General features: G+C 40.7%; 1 protein-coding gene across 8 annotated transcripts; it reads left to right on the top strand.

Moving 5' to 3' along the window:
• Window positions 1–86: 86 nt before the first annotated feature.
• On the top strand, window positions 87–27734 carry cdc16 (cell division cycle 16 homolog (S. cerevisiae)). 8 transcript variants are annotated; one of them, XM_052493965.1, is made up of 20 exons: window positions 115–271; window positions 941–1062; window positions 1137–1175; window positions 2848–2902; window positions 3024–3121; window positions 4716–4754; window positions 6270–6404; window positions 6814–6973; window positions 10957–11051; window positions 11468–11601; window positions 13692–13771; window positions 13872–13921; window positions 14102–14175; window positions 14395–14520; window positions 14782–14934; window positions 15971–16034; window positions 16205–16266; window positions 25328–25463; window positions 25610–25718; window positions 26875–27734. In XM_052493965.1, the coding sequence occupies exons 3-20, from the start codon at window positions 1173–1175 to the stop codon at window positions 27132–27134; spliced, it is 1833 nt and encodes a 610-aa protein (XP_052349925.1). In that variant the 5' UTR covers window positions 115–271; window positions 941–1062; window positions 1137–1172; the 3' UTR covers window positions 27135–27734. The 8 variants fall into 8 exon arrangements, with proteins under 8 accessions (XP_052349922.1, XP_052349925.1, XP_052349927.1 ...); XM_052493967.1 differs by having other exon boundaries at window positions 1137–1233; XM_052493962.1 differs by lacking the exons at window positions 941–1062; window positions 1137–1175 and having other exon boundaries at window positions 87–271.
• The last annotated feature ends 52 nt before the right edge of the window (window positions 27735–27786 follow it).

Genomic DNA, 27786 nt, shown 5'->3' with positions numbered 1-27786 from the left:
CACCTTATCAAGGTGTGTCACCACCAAAACCAAAAATGTTTACAATAAAAAAAAAATGTTGCTAAAAATGAGCCCCACCTGTGGGTGTGTGCATTTGCAACATTTTGCCAATCCGGACTCGCGCGTCTAAAGTGCTGAAGGTTGATGTGAGGAGGTTTTTTGCAATTGCAAAAGACTTGGCTCTACTTTTTCGATGATAGCAGTCTTGAACAAATATTTGCTATTTGAAAACAGTACCTGGGAACATCTGCTGAAGGAAACGATCGACTATGTAAGTGCTAACTTTCTATCTTCCTCACTCACAAGTAATCACACGCTAACGTTATTTCTCCCATATCGCGGGAATTCAGTGTTTACAGCGTAACACAATCACATCAAGCAGTTGAAATAACAGCAAACTGCATTCATTTCATTAGTTTACCATTGTTTCTATTGCCAATTCTCAGAATATATCCACTATAATAATGATTCCTGATTAAATTATTTTGCCGGGTTCAGAGAAGCTGTCAGTCTCGTGACGTTCATATCTGCATGGCACTGTGGAGATGACGAACAAAAAACAGCAACGTTTTGCATAGGTTGGATAGGCACACAGCAAGGTTTATATTAACCGCTGCTGTACCAAACCAAATGCTAGGCTGGTAGCATGTGGAAGAAATATTTTCTAGACACCTTTTTTTTTTTCAGGGGATATTAACTTTATACATTGACTGCATGGGCTGTGGGACACTGGCTGCAAATTGATAAACTTAATTTAATTGTTAACAGGCATTACCCACGGAATATATGGGGATTGTGGCGCTATAACTCCCTACTATCAACCAATCAGCATCCAGGACCCAAACAACCATTTAAAAAAACTGTGCTATTGCAGTTATTATAAATTAAGATTAATGTTTGACTTTTATATCTAATGTACCATGTTTTCACATTCTATAAGGTCGATACATGAAACATGAAAACGCGGGCATCCTATCGAAGTTACAGGCATGAAAAGAGAACCGCGACGAACAAGCTGGCAACCAATTTGCCCTAACCATGACTGACCTCTTCAGCTAATGGGTAATTGCCGAACCCTGGAGGGCAAATCGGGAATGGCTTCAATAATCACCAACAAACTTCTTGATTTTGGACAGCATCATCACTGAACGTGGAGCGGAGTGAATTGTTACATGGTGAATTGAGAAACATACCGATTGTCTGGTTAATGCTTGAAGAAGTTAGTTTGAAAAGGTTTACAACTTGAATTCATATTAACAGGTGTTATGCTGAAAAAAAGATTGCACTTATATGTCAGGAAAAAGTTATTTAAAAAAAAAATTTCCTTTACATCCTGAGCACTTTAAATGTAATTTTACTGTATATCTATTTCTCATGTACCTTCGATCGAACATCACTCAGAGATGCACAAAAACAATATAACATTACAAGTGGGTGAACATTTTCTTTACCTGAAGTTATAACACAGATAAAAGGGTTTCGCCTCATTTTCTACAAATATAAATACACTTTAATTGGCTATATCATGTAATTAACTGTATTGTCAAATGTTCTCCGCCGCAATTAAATAAACTATTCATAGCATTTTATTTTCTGTGAAATGACCGGAACCCTTAATCAAAGACCCGAGTTTCCTTGCGGAGTTTAAGTGACACTACTACTGCTGCAGAAGAAGCCGCGTAGCTTGCTACTACTAGGGAGTACATTTTCACATGATAATGATACGCTTTGATTTGTAAAAAGCATTCGGACAATTACAATGAATCTCGACAGACTTCGAAAACGTGTACGACACTACATTGATCAGGTAAGAAATGTAGCTACCTAGACTAGGTCTTGATAAGAATCGAGGTAGCTAACGTTAGATAGCCAAATTAGGTTACCGCTGTCAGATTGGAAAAATGTATTGCTCCTGCTAGCTAAGTAAATGGGCTAGGTACTGTTCAGAATGACAAGTCTACAGGAACGTTATCCAGCTGTGTAAGGTTATATTTGCGATAGCATAATGTAAATAGAACTTCCCAACTTGTTGTCGATAGAAAAAGGAAGAAAAAGTAACCCATTATTTACCTGGGTTTCCAACGGGGGTAAATTGATCATAGCGAGGTCCTACTGGCGCTTTCTAGCATTTATTTGCCTATTTCCGTTATGGACCGCCAAGCGAGAGTGTGCAATAACTCAATTCGCCATAGTACTCCTAAACAACGCAGTTTAAAAATGTTTTTGGTAAAGTCTGCAAAACGTAGTCCACACTCTTTGTAACATTCTAGTTTGGAGAACAGGAAACTGTACTGAGATCAAATGTTTAATCAATGAGAAAATGTGCAGAATGTTGGACAAAATTTATCTCGCTCTATTTTCACCCAACTGCCAGCCACTGGGCTTTCCTGCTATCACCATATTTGGTGGTGAGTGGAAATGCCAACCGGATGCTTCAGATTTATGCGGCTCATTGTTCGATCTGTGTTGTCCTACAAAACGGAAATGAGTAACCTCTGGTTCGTTTGGCTATTCCTATGGGGGTTTGGGATAAATGCTGAAAATAAGGTCTGAGCTTAACACAGGTTTAGGAGATCTAATATGTTTTGTTCTGAGATATCAGTCAATTAACATGACCTTTTTATGAATTAGCTAGTAACTAGTTAACTACCCTGCTTGTGCTTGCTACTAAGTCAGTGGCCTGAGCTAGCTACTATGTACTTGGAGGTTAGCCACATTTATATCAGGGCTAGCTAACGTGTATCAGTGAGTGTTGACAGCCCCTGACTGTGTCAGTTTCATACTTGTAGTAAACACATTCAGAATGTTTGGTTTCATGCTGCCTTTCCTGTCTGTTTTTTTTTGCAGCAACAGTATCAAAGTGCTCTATTTTGGGCAGATAAGATTGCATCCCTGTCACATGGTGAGTGATCTTCCTGATTGATGAGATATAACAAATGTTTTGTGTTCATCTGGCTAGTTAGTATAAAATGGGAGTTGGTAGGGTATCTAACGGAGGTGATGCCTTTTTCCTGTCCTTGCAGAAGACCCCCAGGATATCTACTGGCTAGCACAGTGCCTTTACCTCACCTCTCAGTACCATAGAGCCTCCCATGCCCTCCGCTCACGTAAACTAGATAAGGTAAGACCACCTGGTTGGCTTCCCCCAATTTGCAATGGGGCATGCAGGTAGTTTGGGTGCCTCCCTGTTCTACACATCTCACTGAGGGGCCCTCATGCACTAGCATGCAGAAGGACTAATGACATGTTGGATACTCTGCATATTCTGACTTGTCATTATGAGTCTGTCCAGTCTATACGTTACTCTTCTATGTAGCTTTCATTATTTTGTGCCATCCAGAGTATGCCTCTGATATTTTTGATAGAAGAAGCATTGTACTGGGTGTGTGCTGCATGTCCTTGGTGATCTGAACTAGAGGTCGACCGAATAATCGGAATGGCCGATTAATTAGGGCCAATTTTCAAGTTTTCAATCGGAAATCGGTATTTTTGGGCGCATATATATATTTATTTATTATTATTTTTACTTTATTTTTTTATACCTTTATTTAACTAGTCAAGTCAGTTAAGAACACATTCTTATTTTCAATAACGGCCTCGGAACAGTCGGTTAACTGCCTTGTTCAGTGGCAGAACGACAGATTTTCACCTTGTCAGCTCGGGGGCGCTCCAATCTTGCAACCTTATAGTTAACTAGTCCAACGCAATAACGACATGCCTCTCTCTCGTTGCACTCCACAAGGAGACTGCCTGTTACGCGAATGCAGTAAGCCAAGGTAAGTTGCTAGTTAGCATTAAACTTATCTTATAAAAAACAATCGATCATAATCACTAGTTAACTACACATGGTTGATGATATTACTAGATATTATCTAGCGTGTCCTGCGTTTCATATAATCTGACTGAGCATACAAGTATCTGACTGAGCGGTGGTAGGCAGAAGCAGGCGCGTAAACATTCATTCGAACAGCACTTTAGTGCGTTTTGTCAGCAGCTCTTCGTTGTGCGTCAAGCATTGCGCTGTTTATGACTTCAAGCCTATCAACTCCCGAGATGAGGCTGGTGTAACCGAAGTGAAATGGCTATCTAGTTAGCGCGCGCTAATAGCGTTTCAAACGTCACTCACTCTGAGCCTTCTAGTAGTTGTTCCCCTTGCTCTGCATGGGTAACGCTGCTTCGATGGTGGCTGTTGTCGTTGTGTTGCTGGTTCGGGCCCAGGGAGGAGCGAGGAGAGGGACAGAAGCTATACTGTTACACTGACAATACTAAAGTGCCTATAAGAACATCCAATAGTCAAAGGTTAATGAAATACAAATGGTATAGAGGGAAATAGTCCTATAATTCCTATAATAACTACAACCTAAAACTTGGGAATATTGAAGACTCATGTTAAAAGGAACCACCAGCTTTCATATGTTCTCATGTTCTGAGCAAGTAACGTTTACTTTCTTCTCCAACACTTTGTTTTTGCATTATTTAAACCAAAATGAACATGTTTCATTATTTACTTGAGGCTAAATTTATTTTATTGATGTATTATATTAAGTTAAAATAAGTGTTAATTCAGTATTGTAGCAATTGTCCTTATTTTGAGTTTTTTGGTCCTCCAATAATCAATATCGGTATCGGCGTTGAAAAAAATCACAATCGGTCGACCTCTAATCTGAAAAATTGTTGTCAGTCAGCTTGTTCCTAATATCTATCTTTCATTTCAGTTGTATGGCGCTTGTCAATATCTTGCTGCTAGGTGCCACGTGAGTATTAATCTTAGGCTACTTCTTGTGATGAAATATACCTGTTCAAACTCTCCACGATCCCATGGGTCAATCCACTTAAATTCAATTACTTTTCTACAGTATCCCTTTTGATTTAAACATATCTTTTCAAATATGTTTGCCAATGAAATGAGTGGTCAGAACGTGACTTCTTGGACCTGTATGCCAAAACATTTAGAAGATAAAGGTGTTCAAAGTTGACGCATTTTGCATACCCCACCATATTGTGAGACATGTCTTCATTGCTGAAAAATTTAAAATTTTGACTTTGATATTTGAAACCTTACACACAGTTGTCTAACTATTTTCTAATTTATTAAAAAAGTGTATTTTAACAATTACCGCAAAGGATCTAAAATTGCGTGAACTACGATTTTATTTTTTCATATTCTCATATGTTATAGCTTAGACCCTATTTTACATCTGAGGTTTTTATGTTGTGCCGCCATTGGTTGAGACACAACATGCTCATGTAAACAGTGGATGTTATTTTTATCATAGAAATATAATGAATGGAACTATCCCTTCAGATCAATGCAATTTTACTGAACTTGAATAGAACAAAAATAGGTTGATGCTGGATAGTAAATAATGCCGGAAAAGCCTTTGTGCAAACAAACTTCCAGAAGTAATCAAGGCACTCTCATGTAGTGGCTAAATGAGGACGCCTTTATTGTTTTTACAGCTTATTAAGCATAGCAGGAATAAAAAATAATATACAGCATCAACTTTGTTCTGTAGTATTTCATCCCATGATCAAAGAGCACCTCATGGATTAACTATCAACCAAATGCGCATTCCTTTCCTGTGTCTCTTATTGAAAAATGTACATTTTAAGTGACATTTTAAATTCTGGCCACTGGTCCACTTTCCGTCCAATGTCAACTTAAATGGTTATGTCTATTCTATTATCTATTTCTATGATTTCAATAGGTTTCCAATGAACAGTAATTTAAAACAACAGATTCCTATTCAAGTCAACATTCTCTGTGTGGACCTCCAAGCGTCTTTGTGGTATCGTTTGAAAGTTGAAATGGTTGTACATTTATCAGCCAAAACATGACACCCCACCCTGTATTCAATAGCATGTTATGTTTCAACCGATGGCGACCACCCATACGTAGAATGTATGCACACATGACTGTAAGTCGCTTTGGATAAAAGCGTCTGCTAAATGGCATTTATTATTATTATTATAATCTAAGCTACAACATGCATTGGGGTTTACACATGTTTGGATAATCAAAAATGTATAGAAAAATTCAAGAAAGAAAATGGTTTCACATTCCCTGTTTTGTAAGCTTTTAAATGGTATCAATCTCAACCGTTAATGTCTCATGGTATGCAAAATGGGTGAACTTTAAAGCACTTTTTATCTCTTGAATATTGTTTACATTCAGGTACAAAAACCCACAACCCTAAATTTCCCAACACCATACGCTTAACTGAGCTGCGCCATTGGAAGCACTAACCTATTGTTTGTGGTTTGTACAGTATGCTGCCAAAGAGTTCCAGCAGGCTTTAGACATCCTGGACATGGAGGAGCCAACCAGCAAGAAGCTGCTGGACCGGAGTGTCAAAGAGGAGAACAGGATACAAGAGTCAGACTGGGAGATGACCCCTGCCTCTGTGAGTCTCAGCATTGACATAATAGGGTCCCATGTATTTTTGTGGCCCTGTAATACCACGTTTGTGGTCTTTCAATGGGATTTTCCAGTCTCTTCACATTTATGGTGTTGTGATTACAGGTTAACTAGTTAGATACTGTACTGTATGTGACTGAGGCAGAGATTGAATACCATGTTGCCATGTCAAAGACCCTTTGGCTATAATAATGTCCTTTCGTCATTCTCACCCTCATATTATTAAGGGGGTCCTGTCATTCACCCGGTAGCCACTTCACCTGCCATATTCATAAACTAATGTGTGGGTCTTTTTTTGAATGTCAGAGTCCTCTCGAGTTTTCTGACTGATGGTGCTTTAGTGGTTCTGACCCCTTGTGGTCCCTTTAACGTCTTTCTTTCCCTCTTTTTTTCAGATCAACAGTTCCATCTGCCTGTTGCGGGGGAAGATCTATGATGCCATGGACAACCGGCCTCTGGCCACGTCCAGCTACAAAGAGGCCTTGAAACTGGATGTGTACTGTTTTGAAGCCTTCGACCTTCTAACGTCCCACCACATGCTGACCGCTCAGGAAGGTGAGGCCAGAGCAAGACTTGGAACAGAAACAGACTTAAGGGGACTGTCGAATCAAAAAATAAGAGTAACGTTTTGTGCACGTGTGCATCAGAAGTAATGTACAGGGATGCGAACTTGTCACTTTTTGGAGATATTTGCAGTTTTGATCTCAAAATGTAGGTCCTCCACTGGAATCGTGTAGATCTCTCAGGGGAAAAAACGCTAGCTCGATGGGGTTTAAATCTGGAGACTGTGCTGGCTATTCCATGATTTGAAGCCTACCATCTTGTTATTTTCTTCTAAGGTAGTTCTGACATTGCCTGGAGGTATGTTTTGGTGCATTATCTTGCTGTAGGATGAACCCCTTGACAACTAGGCATACACCAGAGGGTATTGCATGGTGCTGCAAAATGATGTGGTAGCCATTTTGGTTCTATGTGCCACCCACTCTGTGCAAGTCACCGACTCTGGATCCACGCTTCCTCCTCCATGTGGAACCATCCTTTCGCCCACAATATGGCGTACAAAAACCCTGCATGATGAACCAAAGATTTTGATTCATTGTTCCAGAAGACCGTCCAGTCTTCAGTAGTCCACTGGCGGTGCTTCATGGCCCAGGCAAGCCTCTTTTTCTTATTTTGCCATCTTAGCAATGGCTTCCTTACTGCCACTTGACCTGTCAAACTTGCAGCTCGAAGTCTTCTCTTCACAGTTGAGACTAAGACGGCTGCGCCACTCGGGAGCCCTAAGGCACTGCATCTCAGTGCTAGAGGTGTCACTACAGACCCTGGTTCGATGCCAGGCTGTATCAAAACCGGACATGATTGGAGTCCCATAGTGCTTTGCACAATTGGCCCAGCGTAGTTGGGGTTTGGCTGGGGTTGAATTTGTTCTTAAAACTTCTTCGGGATTGGTGTCCCGTCCCAGGGACGGTTGAGCAAATGTAGGCTAATGCGATTAGCATGAAGTTGTAAGTAACAAGAGAATTTCCCAGTGCATAGGCATATCTGATATTGGCAGAAAGCTTAAATTCTACTTAATCTAACTGCACTGTCCAATTTACAGTAGCTATTACAGTGAACGAATACCATGCTATTGTTTGAGGAGAGTGCACAATTTTGAACATGAAAAGTTATTAATAAACAAAGTAGGAACATTTGGGCAGTCTTGAGACACAAATTAACAGAAATGCAATGGTTCATTGGATCAGTCTTAAACGTTACACATACTGCCATCTAGTAGCCAAAATCTAAATTGCACCTGGGCTGGAATAATACATTATGGCCTTTCTCTTGCATTTCAAAGATGATGGTACAAAAAGAAATACAAAATAATGTGGGTTTTTTTCTTATCTTTTGCCAGATCTATTGTTATATTCTCCTACATTCCTTTCACATTTCCACAAACTTCAGTTTTTTCTTTCAAATGGTACCATGAATATGCATATCATTATTTCAGGGCCTTAGCTATAGGCAGTTAGATTTCGGTATGTCATTTTAAGCAAAAAATTGGGGGAAATGGGGCGGATCCTTAAGAGGTTCTGTAACCGACTTGCCTAGTTAAATAAATTTAAATACATTTGCTTACTTCGACCAGTGTTAAGCTGTGCTTGAAGCTGTTGCACTGTGAGCCAGCTATCATGCAAGTTGTTAAATCTCAAACAATACTGTCCAAATAATGCTTAAGAGGGTGTATGTAGTAACTAGAGGTCGACCGATTTAATCGGAATGGCCGATTTTAATTAGGGCCGATTTTCAAGCTTTCATAACAATCGGAAATCAGTATTTTTGGATGCCAATTTTGCATTTTTTTAATTAGATTTTTTACAACTTTATTTAACGACGCAAGTCCGTTAAGAACACATTCTTATTTTCAATGAGGAACGGTGGGTTTAATTGCCTTGTTCAGGGGCAAAACGACAGATTTTTACCTTGTCAGCTCAGGGATTCAATCTTGTAACCTTACAGTTAACTAGTCCAATGCTCGAACCACCTGCCTAACGAGGAGCCTGCCTGTTACTCGAATGTAGTAAGAAGCCAGGGTAAGTTGCCAGCTAGCATTGAACTTAACTTATAAAAAACAATCAATCAATCATAATCACTAGTTATAACTACACATGGTTGATGATATTACTAGTTTATCTAGCGTGTCCTGCGTTGCATATAATCGATGTGGTGTGCATTCGCGAAAAAGGACTGTCGTTGCTCCAATGTGTACCTAACCATAAACATCAATGCCTTTCTTAAAATCAATACACGGAAGTATATATTTTTAAACCTGCATATTTAGCTTAAAGAAAGGTTAGCAGGCAATATTAACCAGGTGAAATTGTCACTTCTCTTGCGTTCATTGCATGCAGAGTCAGGGTATATGCAACCGTTTGGGCTGCCTGGCTCATTGCGAACTAGTTTGCCAGAATTGTACGTAATTATGACATAACATTGAAGGTTGTGCAATGTAACAGCAATATTTAGACTAAGGGATGCCATCCGTTAGATAAAATACGGACCGGTTCTGTATTTCACTGAAAGAATAAACTTTTTGTTTTCGAAATTATAGTTTCCGGATTCGACCCATGTTAATGACCTACGGCTTGTATTTCTGTGTGTTATAATTAAGTATGATTTGATAGAGCAGTCTGACTGAGCGATGGTAGGCACCAGCAAGCTCATAAGCACTCATTCAAACAGCACTTTCGTGCGTTTTGCCAGCAGCTCTTCGCAATGCTTCAAATGTCACTTGCTCTGAGACTTGGAGTAGTTGTTCCCCTCTGCATGGGTAACGCTGCTTCCAGGGTGGCTGTTGTTGATGTGTTCCTGGTTCGAGCCCAGGTAGTGGCGAGGTGAGGGACGGAAGCTATACTGTTACACTTGCAATACTAAAGTGCCTATAAGAACATCCAATATTCAAAGGTTAATGAAATACAAATCGTATAGAGAAATATTCGTATAATAACTACAACCTAAAACTTCTAACCTGGGAATATTGAAGACTCATTTTCAAAGGAACCACCAGCTTTCATATGTTCTCATGTTCTGAGCAAGGAACTTAAACGTTAGCTTTCTTACATGACACATATTACACTTTTACTTTCTTCTCCAACACTATGTTTTTGCATTATTTAAACAAAATTGAACATGTTTCATTATTTATTTGAGGCTAAATAGATTTTTTTGATGTATTATATTAAGTTAAAATAAAAGTTCATTCAGTATTCTTGTAATTTTCATTATTACAAATAAATTAAAAAAAATTGGCAGATTAATCGGCATCTGCTTTTTTGGTCCTCCAATAATCGGTATCGGCGTTGAAAAATCATATTCGGTCGACGACTAGTAGGAACAGAGTCTGTTCCAACACTGCTTTTAAACAGACAGAGGTTTTGTAAGTAGTCAACAAAAGTTGTGACACCGGTAGGAATTGTTAGCATCAACTTTCAAGGCTTAATTTACTTCAATTGCTGCAGAACAGCTGTAATTTGTTCCCTGAAAATGACTTTTTTGTAACTCTGAAATGTACATTGTTTTTCTGTAACCTAAACTTTTTTAATTTTATTAACCTCTGGCAGTTTACTGCTTATCTTTGTACCGTTTCAGGTTATTCATTGGACTTGAGCTGCTTAAATAAAAAAATGGGGGTGTTCTAAAACTTTTGGGCGTTTGTGTGTGTGATTATATATATTTTTTTTCCTTTTTTATTGCCAACTTTTTTTTTTGCTTCTTGGGCCCCCATGGGTCTTGGACTGGTATCACATCATTACTAAAATGTTGGTATTGTGACAACCCCACTCTGATAATATATATATATATATACAGATTTTTTGTGTGTTTCTGTACCCCTTTTTGGGCCCTTACCAGTTTGCATCCCTGAAATATTGGTATGTATGTTGCTTTGTTTTATGCCATTAACGGTTTATAGATGTGTCTGTAGGGGTAAATGTATTACATTTTTTTTCCCCCAAACCCCTTATTTTGAAGACCTTTTGTCATTTTTGTGTTTGTAGAAAAGGACTTCCTGGACTTGCTTCCTTTGAGCCAACAGTGCACAGAGGAAGAAGACAAATTACTTCACTTCCTGTTTGAGAATAAATTGAAGAAGGTACGTCCACTGTTATCCTCCATGTCAGGACATCAGTTGCGTTCAGATTCCCATGTTAAGTTTCAGTATTTTACATTTGTCATATGCAATGTTGATCACTATGTTGTGTTTCTTTGTTGGAATACACAGGTCATCGTGTCACTTTGGATTTTGCCCTATAGTTCAGATTGAACCATATGATTATTTTCTAAATATTACAATCACTCATATTTGGTTAATATTGGTTGTCTACAGTTGCCCCTAACAATAACGATAACAACAACCCAGAAATGTTCTCTCTGATTTTACTAAAGTTAAGTGGTCATTTGTCTCAAATTAGTGTTGATGGTGCTTTTGTTCCAATTCCACATTTGTTTCCCCCTCCCTTTATCCACTTTTTTTTTCTCCATCCATCCTTTCTTCTTTCCTTCCCTCAGTATAACAAACCCAGTGATATGGTGGTCCCAGAGATGGTCAATGGTCTCCAGGACAATTTGGACGTGGTGGTCTCCCTTGCTGAGAGGCATTATTACAACTGTGACTTCAAAATGTGCTACAAACTCACTTCCATGTAAGTTTGGTAACTCAAATCAAATCGAATTTTATTTGTCACATACACATGGTTAGCAGATGTTAGTGCGAGTGTAGCGAAATGCTTGTGCTTCTAGTCCCGACAATGCAGTAATAACCAACGAGTAATCTAGCTAACAATTCCAAAACTACTACCTTATAGACACAAGTGTAAGGGGATAAAGAATATGTACATAAAGATATATGAATGAGTGATGGTACAGAGCGGCATAGGCAAGATACAGTAGATGGTATTGAGTGCAGTATATACATATGAGACGAGTATGTAAACAAAGTGGCATAGTTAAAGTGGCTAGTGATACATGTATTACATAAGGATGCAGTAGATGATATAGAATACAGTATATACATATACATATGAGATGAATAATGTAGGGTATGTAAACATTATATTAGGTAGCACTGTTTAAAGTGGCTAGTGATATATTTTACATTTCCCATTATTAAAGTGGCTGGAGTTGAGTCAGTGTGTTGGCAGCAGCCACTCAATGTTAGTGGTGGCTGTTTAACAGTCTGATGGCCTTGAGATAGAAGCTGATTTTCAGTCTCTCGGCCCCAGCTTTGATGCACCTGTACTGACCTCGCCTTCTGGATGGTAGCGGGGTGAACAGGCAGTGGCTCAGGTGGATGCTGTCCTTGATGATCTTTATGGCCTTCCTGTGACATCGGGTGGTGTAGGTGTCCTGGAGGGCAGGTAGTTTGCCCCCGGTGATGCGTTGTGCAGACCTCACTACCCTCTGGAGAGCCTTACGGTTGAGGGCGGAGCAGTTGCCGTACCAGGCGGTGATACAGCCCGCCAGGATGCTCTCGATTGTGCATCTGTAGAAGTTTGTGAGTGCTTTTGGTGACAAGCCGAATTTCTTCAGCCTCCTGAGGTTGAAGAGGCGCTGCTGCGCCTTCTTCACGATGCTGTCTGTGTGGGTGGACCAATTCAGTTTGTCTGTGATGTGGAACTTAAACTTACTACCCTCTCCACTACTGTTCCATCGATGTGGATAGGGGGGTGTTCCCTCTGCTGTTTCCTAAAGTCCACAATCATCTCCTTAGTTTTGTTGATGTTGAGTGTGAGGTTATTTTCCTGACACCACACTCCAAGGGCCCTCACCTCCTCCCTGTAGGCCGTCTCGTCGTTGTTGGTAATCAAGCCTACCACTGTTGTGTCGTCCGGAAACTTGATGATTGAGTTGGAGGCGTGCGTGGCCATGCAGTCGTGGGTGAACAGGGAGTATAGGAGAGGGCTCAGAACGCACCCTTGTGGGGCCCCAGTGTTGAGGATCAGCGGGGTGGAGATGTTGTTGCCTACCCTCACCACCTGGGGGCGGCCCGTCAGGAAGTCCAGTACCCAGTTGCACAGGGCGGGGTTGAGACCCTGGGTCTCGAGCTTGATGATGAGCTTGGAGGGCACTATGGTGTTAAATGCCGAGCTGTAGTCGATGAACAGCATTCTCACATAGGTATTCCTCCTGTCCAGATGGGTTAGGGCAGTGTGCAGTGTGGTTGAGATTGCATCGTCTGTGGACCTATTTGGGCGGTAAGCAAATTGGAGTGGGTCTAGGGTGTCAGGTAGGGTGGAGGTGATATGGTCCTTGACTAGTCTCTCAAAGCACTTCATGATGACGGAAGTGAGTGCTACGGGGCGGTAGTCGTTTAGCTCAGTTACCTTAGCTTTCTTGGGAACAGGAACAATGGTGGCCCTCTTGAAGCATGTGGGAACAACAGACTGGGATAGGGATTGATTGAATATGTCCGTAAACACACCAGCCAGCTGGTCTGCGCATGCTCTGAGGGCGCGGCTGGGGATGCCGTCTGGGCCTGCAGCCTTGCGAGGGTTGACACCTTAACCTGGCCCACCTTAACCTTTTAACTACAAATTGATGTTTGTTGGCAGTCTGCAAGCGTTAACTGGCCAATCTTAACATTATTATTTTTTTTAATAAGAACTGTTGTGATATTCGTATGGTTTGTTAGTGGAATATTATTCTCGCTCGGCTCAGTTGTGTAAAAAGGATATACATTTCACACATCATTTGGTCCTGTCTGTAAAACCTGAATGTTTTGTGTTTCTTCAAGGGTGATGGTGAAAGACCCATTCCATGCCAACTGTTTACCTGTTCATATAGGAACACTGGTGGAACTCAGCAAAGCAAATGGTAAGACCGTTGAAGCTCTTAAGTTTGGTTATTCATACATGTGAAAGATACATTTAACATCTGAATGTGTACCATGATTCTCCTCTTTTTACTACCACAGAACTGTTTTACCTTTCGCACAGGCTTGTGGACTTGTATCCCAACAACCCAGTAAGTATAGTCCTTGCCCTATATAGCTATATAGTGCAAAGTGTTGCCTGCTCTGCTATGAATACACCCCCCCAAATCTAGCCATTCCACATATCCAAGCTCTGATTGGTACGGTATGTTTTCTTTTGTGTTTTTTATTTTTTGACCACTAGACAAATGGTAAATGTTGTTTTCATCCAGGTCTCTTGGTTTGCTGTGGGATGCTACTATCTAATGGTTGGTCACAAAAATGAACACGCGCGTAGATATCTCAGGTACCAGATATCATGTTCTTCTTATCACCAAGTGTATTTTATATTCAGCAATCAGACATTGATATTCTATATATTGTAAATTCAAATATTTTGATTCACTTGCTGCTGAATCAAATCTACAAATTTCAAAGTATTATAAAAAAAAACATAATTGATTATCATTCACTCAGACTAGAATATCTCTTATTTACACTATGTTCCTTATGCTGTCTCCCACAGCAAGGCGACCACTCTGGAGCGGACGTACGGTCCGGCATGGATCGCCTACGGTCACTCGTTTGCAGTGGAGAGTGAACACGACCAGGCCATGGCTGCCTACTTCACTGCTGCTCAACTGATGAAGGGGTATGTACTGTTATTGTTCCCAGACACAACACCACACATCCACAGAACAGGGCTGTCACGTGCTGAAAAGCAATATTGAACATTAACACATTTGTTAGCGTCTGTTCAAAGATGTATCTTGCTAAAAGCAGGTGTGCCTTAGTCATTGAAAACATGTAATGTACAGTATCATAACAAATATATATATATAATAGCATGTACCTTCACAACCTTGCCCATTAGACTTGACCCCTAACCCATGCTCTCATCTCTCTTGTCCAGATGTCATCTCCCCATGTTGTACATAGGGCTGGAGTACGGTCTTACAAACAACTCTAAACTGGCCGAGCGCTTCTTCAGCCAGGCCCTGAGCATAGCACCAGAAGACCCCTTTGTCATGCATGAGGTGGCCGTTGTGGCCTTTCAGAATGGAGAGTGAGTCACACACACAAATACATACAGAGATAATGTGTATGCAAACGCCCACACATTGGGAAAACGTACATATGTGCATACTCGCACACGTACACCCAAGAGGATATATAGCATACACTGTAATACCCTCACGTGCTCACATACTACACTGAGTGTACAAAGCATTAGGAACACCTCCCTAATATTCAGTTTCTATCCCTGTTACCCTCAGAACAGCCTCAATTTGTTGGGCATGGACTCTACATGGTGTCGAAAGCAGTCCACAGGGATGCTGGCCCTTGTTGACTCCAATGCTTTCCACATTTGTGTCAAGTTGGCTGGATGTCCTTTGGGTGGTGGACCATTCTTGGGACACACAGGAATCTGTTGAGCGTGAAAACACAGCTGTGTTGCAGTTCTTGACACACTCAAACCGGTGCACCTGGGCACCTACTACCATACCGTGTTCAAAGACACCTTAAATATTTTGTCTTGCCCATTCACCCTCTGAAGGGCACACGCACGTAATCCGTGTCTCAATTGTTTCAAGGCTTAAAAATCTGTCTCCTCCCCTTCATCTACACTGATTATGAAGTGGATTTAACAAGTGACATTAAAAGGATCAAAGCTTTCACCTGGTCAGTCTATGTCATGGAAATACACTGAGTGTTTTGTGTTTAACAAACTCTGCAATACCCCCACATGCACACATAAACGCTTGAGGGCTCTCATCATAGCCATTAGCAAATGGGTTAGAAGAGTGTTCTCCTAACGATGGGTTTAAATCCACAGGTAGGGCCACGAATGATTCGGTTTGGGTCATGACGATAAACATGGATTCTGTCTATTTATTGAGGTTTAGCTGCACCTGGCCACGCCTCCATCATAGTTGCTGGAACCGTGCCGGAAAGGACCATTTGTAAAGAAAAAATCTGTGCTGGCACCGTATGGTTCGGGTTGACACGATAGTGTGTGTGAAAGGGTACTTATGCCTTTTTTATTTGTTCATGTGTTGGCTTTGATTGTGCTGAAATGTGCTCAATTCTGCCATTTTCAGCTGGAAAACAGCTGAGAAGTTGTTCCTGGACGCAATGGACAAGATCAAAGCCATTGGGAATGAGGTAGCTGATCATTTGACTCGACGAACTCTAGCCCCACATGTACTGTGTCATATGCCATTCTTACATTTTTTTAAAACTTCTTTAAGAAGAACTGGCAGCCAGTGTAGTAGCTGTGTGTTTATTTTCAATGCAAAAATTCCTCTTTTAGTAAATGTTGTGTTTTCTTCCAGGTAACAGTGGACAAGTGGGAGCCACTCCTGAACAACCTGGGTCACGTATGTCGAAAACTGAAGTGAGTATAAAGATCCTCCGCAAGTATTTACTCATCAGGACACCAGAAGGGTATGTCACGAAGCAGGATGGAGTTGCGAGCTCACTTTGGTTTATTCTGAATTTAACTTGGGATAACTATTGTCACGTAGGGGTCAACTCTTTTTAGCCAGGTAAATTACTAGGGTAACTGTTGGACTCTGGGTTTTCCATGTACGACATGCACACGCAGTTACAAGCCTGGTTTGAATTAGTGGAAGCTGTTGGATAAATATCCACCTTTGTGAGCTAGTTAGCCTAAACTAATCCAGAATATTTCTAGTTGGCTTGTGACACACCCCTTTTGAGGGGATGGAACTGAACAGAATGGAAGTTCTGACTGGCATATGCAGTATCTCTGTATCTCCTATGACATCGTTGTTGTTGTCCTCTCCTTGTTCTCATCTCACTTATAAGTTCAGGATTGGGTAGTTAGACAGGCAGGCATTTCTCTGTTGTCTCCCAGGTACCTGATAAAGCATTGTTAAAGGACAGGGATCCAAACATTTTCCTGAGTGGTATTTCAGGAGGAGAGTCTGAGGTGATGAAAGGGGGAAAAAAAAGAAAGAAGAAATGTGTCTTTGTTGGACATGGAATACTGTAGAATCACCAGGAAATCCTTTCCAACTGATTTTAATTTAAGAAATATTTTCCCATTCATAATGGAGAGAAATGTGATTGTGTACAAATGTAAGCAAGGCTTGAAATTATTGATTTATTCAAACACATCTGTTTAGGCTTCTTACAGTCAATTGGCAGTCTACAAATGATTTGTAATTATGTTATGGCCCCCAGACCACCTGCTGAACATAAAATCGGCCTGCGGCTGAATCCAGTTGATGATCCCTAACCTACTGTATTTCTCTCTTTTTCTTTCTCCTCGCAATATTTTCAAAGACTCATTTGCTCTTCTCCAGTCCTTCTGTATAAGTAGGACTCATTTGAGTATTAATGTACAGATCTGTTAATGAATAATGCATAGTAGCCACTAAGCAGATCTAGAGAGGCTTTGCAGTGCAAGTGGCTGTTTTGAAACTGTTTGGGTACTTCATATCTAAAGGGGCATCTTTGGAAATCCACACCTTGCAGTTAATGCGTGTTTTTATTTTAATGAAGGCTTCTTAACAGGATTGCAGTGTTCACTGATCTATTGAATTAATCAGTTGGTAAAGCCCTGCAAACAACATGCACATGGTTCCGTAATTGATTTGTTCGTTTAAGAGATGATGGGATGTTTTCCTATGTGGTGAATTTGATTATGGTAAACTATTGAGCCATTAATTGAACCTGAGTGGAGTGAGAGGCAGGGTTTGCAGTTTTAGGACTATTCAATTGGTTCCATTGTGCCAATCTCAATCAAGTACTGCTAATAATTGTAATATTAATAATTCATTTCATTTGTAAAATCACTTCTCACACCCAAGGTGCAAATTATTCTTTGTACTTCTGTTCAAAAGTTTGGGGTCACTTAGAAATTTCCAGGTTTTGAAAGAAAAAGAAATTGATCAGAAATACAGTGTAGACATTGTTAATGTCCTAAATGTCTATTGTAGCTGGAAACGGCAGATTTTTTATGGAATATGTGTTGGCTAATCCAAGTTTATCATTTTAAAAGGCTAATTGATCACTAGAAAACCCCTTTGCAATTATATTAGCACAGCTGAAAACTGTTCTGATTTTCAATGATCAATTAGCCTTTTAAAATTATAAACTTGATAAACAGCCTGGAGGTGTGTGTTGGGTCATTTTCCCGTTGATAAACAAATGATAGTCTCACGAAGCGCAAACCAGATGGGATGGTGTATCGCTGCAAAATGCTGTGGTAGCCATGCTGGCTATGCATGCCTTGAATTCTAAATAAATCACTGACTGTGTCACCAGCAAGGCACCATCACACCTCCATGCTTCACGGTGGGAACCACCCGTTCGGAGATCATCTACTCTGCGTCTCACAAAGACATGGCGGTTGGAATCAAAAATCTCAAATTTGGACTCAGATTTTGACCGGTCTAATGTCCATTGACCTTGTTGCTTGGCCTAAGCAAGTCTCTTCTCATTATTGGTGTTATTTTAGTAGTGGGTTCTTTGCAGTCATTTGACCTTGAATGCCTGATTCACACAGTCTACTCTGAACAGTTGTTGAGATGTCTGTTACTTTGTGAAGAATTTATTTGGGCTGCAATTACTGAGGCTGGTAACTCTAATGAACTTATCCTCTGCAGCAGAGGTAACTCTGGGTAATCCTTTCCTGTGGCGGTCCTCATGAGAGCCAGTTTCATCGTAGCGCTTGATGGTTTTTGCGACTGAACTTGGAAGAAACTTGCAATGTTCTGGATTGACTGACCTTCGTGTCTTTTAAATTAAAGACGGGCTGTCATTTATCTTTGCCTATTTGAGCTGTTCTTGCCATAATATGGACTTGGTATTTTACCAAATCTTCTGTATACCCCTACCTTGTCAAAACACAACTGATGGGCTCAACCGCATTAAGAAGGAAAGAAATTCCACAAATGTACTTTTAACAAGGGGCACCTGTTAATTTAATTGCTTTTTTCCACCTTTTATTTAACCAGGTAGGCTAGTTGAGAACAAGTTCTCATTTGCAACTGCGACCTGGCCAAGATAAAGCAAAGCAGTTCGACACACAGCAACACACATGGAATAAACAAACATACAATCAATAATACAGTAGAAAAAAAAGTATATACAGCATGTGCAAATGAGGTAGGATAAGAGCGGTAAAGGCAATAAATAGGCCATGGTGGCGAAGTAATTACAATATAGCAATTAAACACTGGAATGGTAGAATGTGCAAGTAGAGATACTGGGATGCAAAGGAGCAAGTTGAATGATTAAATACAGTATGGGGATGAGGTAGCTTGGATAGCTCATCTCTAAATAGCCTATGTACAGGAGCAGTGATCTGTGAGCTGCTCTGACAGCTTGTGCTTAAAGCTAGTGAGGGACTTAAAGTCTCCAGATTTAGTGTTTTTTTTTTTTTTTTTTTTTTTTTTTTTTGCAGTTTGTTCCAGTCATTGGAAACAGAGGCGGCCAAAGGAAGAATTGGCTTTGGGGGTGACCAGTGAGATATACCCCCTGGAGCGCGAGCTACGGATGGGTGCTGCTATGGTGACTAGTGAGCTGAGATAAGGCGGGGCTTTACCTAGCAGAGACTTGTAGATGACCAGGATCCAGTGGGTTTGGCGACGAGTATGAAGCGAGGGCCAGCCAATGAGAACGTACAGGTCGCAGTGGTGGGTAGTATATGGGGCTTGGGTGATAAAATGGATGGCACTGTGATCGACTGCATCCAATTTGTTGAGTAGAGTGTTGGAGGCTATTTTGGAAATGACATCGCTGAAGTCGAGGATCGGTAGGATGGTATGTTTGGCAGCATGAGTGAAGAATGCTTTGTTGCGAAATAAGAAGCCAATTCTAGATTTAATTTTGGATTGGAGATGTTTAATGTGAGTCTGGAAGGAGAGTTTCCAGTCTAACCAGACACCTAGGTATTTTAAGTTGTCCACATATTCTAAGTCAGAACCGTCCAGAGTAGGTGCGGGCAGCGATCAGTTGCGAAGAGCTTGCGTTTAAGAGCAGTTGGAGGCCACGGAAGGAGTGTTGTCTGGCATTGAAGCTCATCTGGAGGTTAGTTAACAGTGTCCAAATAATGGCCAGATGTATACAGAATGGTGTCGTCTGCGTAGAGGTGGATCAGAGAATCACCAGCAGCAAGAGTAACATCATTGATATATACAGAGAAGAGTCAGCCCGAGATTTGAACCCTGTGGCACCCCCATAGAGACTGCCAGAGGTCCGGACAACAGGCCCTCCAATTTGACACACTGAACTCTGTCAGAGAAGTAGTTGGTGAACCAGGCGAGGCAATCAATTGAGAAACCAAGGCTGTTGAGTCTGCCAATAAGAATGTTGTGATTGACAGTCATGAAGCTGGTTGAGAGAATGCCAGAGTGTGCAAGGCTGTCATCAAGGCGAAGGGTGGCAACTTAAGTCGCTCTGGACAAGAGCGTCTGCTAAATGACTTAAATGTATATAAAATATATTTTTTGGTTACAACGTGATTCCATATGTGCTATTGTATAGTTTTGACATCTTAAATATTATTTTACAATGAGTAAAAAATAAAGAAAAACCCTTGAATGACTTGGTGTGCCAACCTTTGACTGGTACTTATAAACTTGTCCCTTTTTCAGGACCCTGTCTTTAAAAGATAATTCGTAAAAATCCAAATAACTTCACAGATCTTTATTGTAATAAACGGTTTTAACACTGTTTCTCATGCTTGTTCGATAAACAATTAATGAACATGCACCTGTGGAAAGGTTGTTGAGACAGTTATGAAAACTTAGGACACTTTAGAGGCCTTTCTACTGACTGCTCATCTGCGTGAATGTGCCTTAGGCATGCTGCAAAGAGGCAGGAGGACTGCAGATGTGACCAGGGCAATAAATTGCAATGTCCGTACTGTGAGGCGCCTAAGACGGTGCTACAGGGCGTCAGGACGGACAGCTGATCATCCTCTTAGTGGCAGACCATGTGTAACAACACCTGCACGGGATTGGTACATCCGAACATCACAACTGCGGGACAGGTACAGGATGGCAACAACTGCCTGAGTTACACCAGGAATGCACAATCCCTCCATCACTGCTCATACTGCCCGCAATTGGCTGAAAGAGGCTGGACTGAGGGCTTGTAGGCCCGTTGTAAAGGCAGGTCCTCAACCAGACATCACCAGCAAAAACGACATGTTTAGACATGTTTGCAAATGTATTGAAAATGAGAGAGAAATATCTGATTTACATAAGTATTCCCCTGAGCCAATACATGGTAGAATCATCTTTTGCAGCGATTACAGCTGAGAGTCTTTCTGGGTAATTCTCTAATAGCCTTGAACGCCTAGTTTGTACAATATTTGCACTTTCTTAAAAAAAAATCTTCAAGCCATGTCAAGTTGGTTGTTGATCATTGCTAGACAGAAATGTAAGTTTTGCTGTAGATTTTTAAATAAAAACTGTAGCTAGGCCACTCAGGAGCATTCAGTCTTCTTGGTAAGCAACTCCAGTGTATAGTTGGCCTTGTGTTTTAGGTTATTTTGCTGAAAGATGAATTTCTCGCAGTGTCTGTTGGAATGCAGCCTGAACCAGGTTTTCCTCTTTCTTTTTAGCTTATAAAACTCCCTTGCAGATGACAAGCATATCCATAACACGATGCAGCCACAACCATGTTTGAAAATATGAAGAGTGGTACTCGGTGATGTTAGATTTGCCCCAAACATAACACTTTGTATTCAGGAAATTGTTAATTTATTTGACCACATATTTAGCAATTTTATTTTAGTGCCTTATTGCAAACAGAATGCATGTTTTGCAATAAATAAATAAAAATATGTCATTTGGGTTAGTATTGTGGAGTAACTACAATGTTATTGATCCGTCCTCAGTTTCCTCCTGTCACAGCCGTTCAACTCTAACTGTTCTAAAGTCACCATTGGCCTCATGGTGAAATCCCCTGATGGTTTCCTTCCTCTCCTGCAGCTGAGTTAGGAAAGATGCCTGTATCTTTGTAGTGAATGGCTTTAGGATACACTATCCAAAGTGTAATTAATACCATGCTCAAAGTGATATTCAGTGTCTGCTTAAAAAAATTGGAAAACCTCCCTGATCTTTGTGGTTGAGTCTTTGTTAGAAATTCACTGCTCGACTGGGGGACCTTACAGTTATCTGTACGAGGTAGTCATTCAAAAATCATGTTAAACACTTGCACACACCGTGAGTCCATTCAAAATAACTTTATTTAGGCTTGTCATAACAAAGGTGTTGAATACTTGACTCAAAACATTTCAGTTTGACATTTTATAATCATTTGTAAAAATGTCAAAAAAACAATTCCACTTTTACATTATGGGTGCGCCAGTGACACTCAATTTAATAATTGTTTAATTCAGGTTGTAACACAAAATTTTGTAAAAGTCAAAGGAGTATGAATACTTTCTGAAGGCACCATGCTCATTGGGCTGATGCCAAGTCTGTGAGACCGAGACCAAGACCTCTATCAGCAATGATGTCATTCAGTAGTAAGCCTTTGTTTATGGGATCTTCCATTTAAAAGCCCCAGTTGACTTACATTGGAAGTTGCCTGAGACACAGCATGCAGAACTGTCCAGTGTCCTTCATCATCCACCGCCGGTGTGCATGATTTACTTTGTTGTATTGAACTGGACAGTGTATACAATAGACTTACAATAGGTTTGTTCTTTAGTCTACCACCCCATTTTTTTCTGGAGGATTCCGTATAGGCTTTTCTTCAGTTTCCTGCACAGGTTTTCTTTTCAAATGTTCCAAAACATCTGAGGAATCCTTGGGTGTAGTGAACGACAGTTCCAGCCTTTGGTCCCATTTCTGTATCTTTTGGTCCAGCCTTTGGTCCTGTAGATGGGAGACAAGATGATGATAAACCTTTTTTTAAATATATATAATAGCACTCTGGATTTGTGCAGTGAAATGTGTTGTGTTACAAGGTCAGCTATAGTAGTACAGAGCCCCTGGAGCAACAAAAAAAATCCTTGTCAGCATGGATATTTAAAGCTTTCAGTTACTAGCCCAATACTCTAACAGCTAGACTATTTGTCACCCTAGGATCCTAGGAGGATTGGAGCTGATATACATCTTAGCCAAATCCATGTAGAAATTCCCTGTCTTAGGTCAGTTACGATCACCACTTTTATTTTAAGAATGTGAAATGTCAGAATAATAGTAGAGGGAATGGTTTATTTCAGCTTTTATTTCTTACATCACATTCCCAGTGGGTCAGAAGTTTACATACACTCAATTAGTATTTGGTAGCATTGCCTTTAAATAGTTTAACTTGGGTCAAATGTTTCGGGTAGCCTTCCACAAGCTTCCCACAATAAGTTTGGTGAATTTTGGCCCATTCCTCCTGACAGAGCTGGTGTAACTGAGTCAGGTTTGTAGGCCTCCTTGCTCGCACACACTTTTTCGGTTCTTCCCACAAATGTTCTATAGGATTGAGGTCACGGCTTTGGGATGGTCACTCCAATACCTTCAGTCAATCAAATGTATTTATAAAGCCCTTCTTACATCAGCTGATATCTCAAAGTGCTGTACAGAAACTCAGCCTAAAACCCCAAACAAACAAGCAATGCAGGTGTAGAAGCACGGTGGCTAGGAAAAACTCCCTAGGAAGGCCAGAACCTAGAGAGGAACCCGGCTATGAGGGGTGGCCAGTCCTCTTCTGGCTGTGCCGGGTGGAGATTATAACAGAACATGGCCAAGATGTTCAAATGTTCATAGATGACCAACAGGGTCTAATAATAATAATAATAATAATCAGTGGTTGTCGAGGGTGCAACAGGTCAGCACCTCAGGAGTAAATGTCAGTTGGCTTTTCATAGCCGATCATTCTAGAGACAGCAGGAGCGGTAGAGAAAATCTGAGAGTTGAAAACCGCAGGTCTGGGACAGGTAACGCGTCCGGTGAACAGATCAGGTTTCCACAGCCGCAGGCAGAACAGTTGAAACTGAAACAGCAGCACGGCCAGGTGGACTGGGGACAGCAGGGAGTCCAGGCCAGGTAGTCCTGAGGCATGGTCCTTGTGCTCAGGTCCTCCGAGAGCGAGCAAGAAAGAAAGAAAGAAAGAGAGAGAAAGAGAAAGAAAGAAAGAAAGAAAGAAAGAAAGAAAGAAAGAAAGAAAGAAAGAAGAAAGAAAGAAAGAAAGAAAGAAAGAAAGAAAGAAAGAAGAAAGAAAGAAAGAAAGAAAGAAAGAAAAAGAAAGAAAGAAAGAAAGAAAGAAAGAAAGAAAAGAAAGAAAGAAAGAAAGAAAGAAAGAAAGAAAGAAAGAAAAGAAAGAAAGAAAGAAAGAAAGAAAGAAAGAAAGAAAGAAAGAAAGAAAAGAAAGAAAGAAAGAAAGAAAGAAAGAAAGAAAGAAAGAAAGAAAGAAAGAAAGAAAGAAAGAAAGAAAGAAAGAAAGAAAGAAAGAAAGAAAGAAAGAAAGAAAGAAAGAAAGAAAGAAAGAAAGAAAGAAAGAAAGAAAGAAAGAAAGAAAGAAAAAGAAAGAAAGAAAGAAAGAAAGAAAGAAAGAAAGAAAGAAAGAAAGAAAGAAAGAAAGAAAGAAAGAAAGAAAGAAAGAAAGAAAGAAAGAAAGAAAGAAAGAAAGAAAGAAAGAAAGAAAGAAAGAAAGAAAGAAAGAAAGAAAGAGAAAGAAAGAAAGAAAGAAAGAAAGAAAATACTTACATTCACACAGGACACCAGATAAGACAGGAGAAATACTCCAGATATAACAGACTGATCCTAGCACCCCGACACAAACTACTGCAGCATAAATACTGGAGGCTGAGACAGGAGGGCCAAACAGGCAGGATATAACCCCACCCACTTTGCCAAAGCACAGCCCCCACACCACTAGAGGGATATCTTCAACCACCACCTTGACTTTGTTGTCCTTAAGCCATTTTGCCACAACTTTGGAAGTATGCTTGGAGTCATTATCCATTTGGAAGATCAATTTGCTACCAAGCTGTCAGCTGTTGTACCCCATCAGAACCCAAAATACAAGCTTGTTTCACTCCATTGTTTGTGAATAAATGTAAAACTAAACAAGCAACACTATAAAGCCTCAACATGGTTTAAACTATAACTTGTAAAACATTATTGGTCAGTCCTTCCATTATTGGTATCCATCGCTCTGTCTATGAATTTGAGTGCTTACATTTCTCCAGCTCTATCGCTCAGCATATTTATTATTTTGACTTCTAATTGCTGTTCTAAGGATTAAGTTTGCAAGAGTAAATTACCAAGGCTGCCACTAGGCGCCATGGCAACTATGGAACAATATAAAAAATAAAACAAATACTTTTTTTTACCTAGTTCTGATAGGGAAGGTATTGTTTGATTACATCCTTTTTTTCTCTCTCTGAACCCACCCAGCCGAGGCAGAACTCTTTTTATTTGGCTCTGGTCATTAGAGAACTGTCCAAATGGTTGTTTTGTTCTGTCCTCCAATAGGAAGTATGTCCAGGCGTTGGAGTACCACCGTCAGGCCCTGGTTCTCATCCCCCAGCACGCGTCAACCTACTCCGCCATCGGATATGTGCACAGCCTCATGGGAGACTTCGAGAGCGCCATCGACTACTTCCACACGGTACTGTATATTTTTTTTTTTGTCCATTTTATTTACATTTTAAATCCATAGACATAGAACCTGTGTGACACGTTGAATAAATATTGCTGTGCATTTCAATGTTACTACAGCAATTGATGTGAGTTTTTCCCTTGTTTTTCTGACAGGCACTCGGTCTTAAGCGAGATGACACGTTTTCTGTGACAATGCTCGGCCACTGCATTGAGATGTACATTGGCGATACGGATGCCTACATAGGTAAAACTTCCTACATAGGTAAAATGACTTCCTTTGCAACCCACGCTAAAACAGATTTGCGACAATCATTTGTGGATGCATTTGTTATATTTTTGCTTGTAAACATCAATGACTTATAAGACATTTTAAGTACTGTTGATTTTGCGTTTCTTTTTTGCTTTTTCCGAGTCTTGTTGCCAGTGTGTGCCTTGCCGGCGAATTGTGTTAAGAAATAATGTCGCTTTTTCTGAGGGACACTTTTGGATACTATGTGCATTATGTGCTGGGATTGTGACCCGAGCCCCTGTGTCATTTGTTAGAAAGACCCTGCAAGTCAGTGATCCACTGTCAAAGGTTTAATTCTAACAAACAAGAAGAAGAATGAATAGTAGTTGGATGAGTGTATTTTCTATAAAAATGTATCATAAAATATTTGTAATTTTAAAATGAGTCAACACCATAATGACAGATGTACAATGGGAATATGCATAATAATTTCAGTCTGGAAGGTATACGTTGTTTTAATGTTAAACAATATGGGTGGATTGCAGCGAACAGGCAGAACTTAATGTGCACCTGCAGGTTAGCGCTGGATTTCTTATTTCTTAACATGCTCAAAGAACAGCGGAAAACTAGTAGACCACCAGTCCTGATGTTGTTACGGTGTCAAGCCAGTTTGATACTTTTGTGTGTGTGTATATGTCTTGTATGTGGAAACCCCTTCAAATTGGTGGATTCGGCTATTTCAGCCACACCCGTTGCTGATAGGTGTATAAAATCGAGCACAAAGCCTTGCAATTGCCATAGACAAACATTGGCAGTAGAATGGCCTTACTGAAGAGCTCAGTGACTTTCAATGTGGCACTGTCATAGTTGTTGTCATATGCCAACAAATCAGTTTCTGCCCTGCTAGAGCTGCCCCGGTCAACTGTAAGTTATGATATTGTGTAGTGGAAACGTCTAGGAGCAACAACGGCTCAGCCACAAAGATGTAGGCCACACAAGCTCACAGAACGGGACAACCGAGTGCTGAAGTGTGTAGCGCGTACAAACGGGGGGGACCAACTTCATGTTAATGCTCATAATTTTGTAATGAGCAGGTGTCCACATACATACGTGTGTGTGTGTGTGTGTGTGTGTGTGTGTGTGTGTGTGTGTGTGTGTAAAGCATTTTAATGGTGTATGTGTCTTTCAGGAACGGACATAAAAGACAAAGTCCGTGGGACGCTGAGCACCCCGGGGTTGATGACGATGCTGAACACGTCGACGGAACCCAGTAACGCTCGAACCACGGTTCTTCTGGAGGAGAGCGGCATCATGGCCCTGGAGACGCCGCAGTCCAATCAGGACAAGGCCTCGTTGGACACGCCCCTGCGGAGCTCGCTGCCCCTGGAATGCAACATGTACGAGAGTGACATGATGCTCGAGACCTCGATGTCCGACACCAGCGCGTGATGTCACTGATGATATCATAGTAGTGGCAGGTTGCCTGGTCCCAGCCTCGGGACCCATTACCAACCAGACAGTTGGCACTTATCTATAGGTTTCTCGTCGTGTTCCCCTCTTGGGGATTTGAAATGATGGGATTGGAATAGACTAAGCGATGGGGAAGAGGTTAAGGCAGAGCTTTTTAGCATGAATTTGACCTTCTGTCCAATTGGTTTTGTTGGAAAAAGATGTCACGCTCAGTACCGTATTGTAAAATATATATTTTTTGGCTGAATGAATATTGCTCACACTATTTCAATCCTTTCATATTCCCAAGGGAGGTTGAAAGGGACCTGGGGATGTGAGGTGTGGGCTTGGTTTGGATTTGTGCCTCAGGCGGGTAGTCTGAAGACAGTGGGGAAAGCAAAGACATGGTACTCTGATGCTTAACAGAATGGAATGAATGCAGCAGTAACTGACTGCCCCCTACTCCTGCCCACTAGCAGGAACGTGTGTTGCTACCTGTGGATTTTTACTTTGAATAAACAAACAAAAAATGCTGAATGCAAGAGCGTTTTGATGAAAATACTGGTAATACTTACAATAAACCATACGTTTATCTTTTAATATTCTGTTTTTTTTGTGATCATTGCAGTCTTGGTCAGGTTGCTTTAAAAAA

Source organism: Oncorhynchus keta, chromosome 34 (genome assembly GCF_023373465.1).
Source record: "Oncorhynchus keta strain PuntledgeMale-10-30-2019 chromosome 34, Oket_V2, whole genome shotgun sequence".
Taxonomy (NCBI): domain Eukaryota; kingdom Metazoa; phylum Chordata; class Actinopteri; order Salmoniformes; family Salmonidae; genus Oncorhynchus; species Oncorhynchus keta.
The sequence above is the reverse complement of the archived record's forward strand: the minus strand, read 5'-3'. Positions and strand labels throughout refer to the sequence as shown.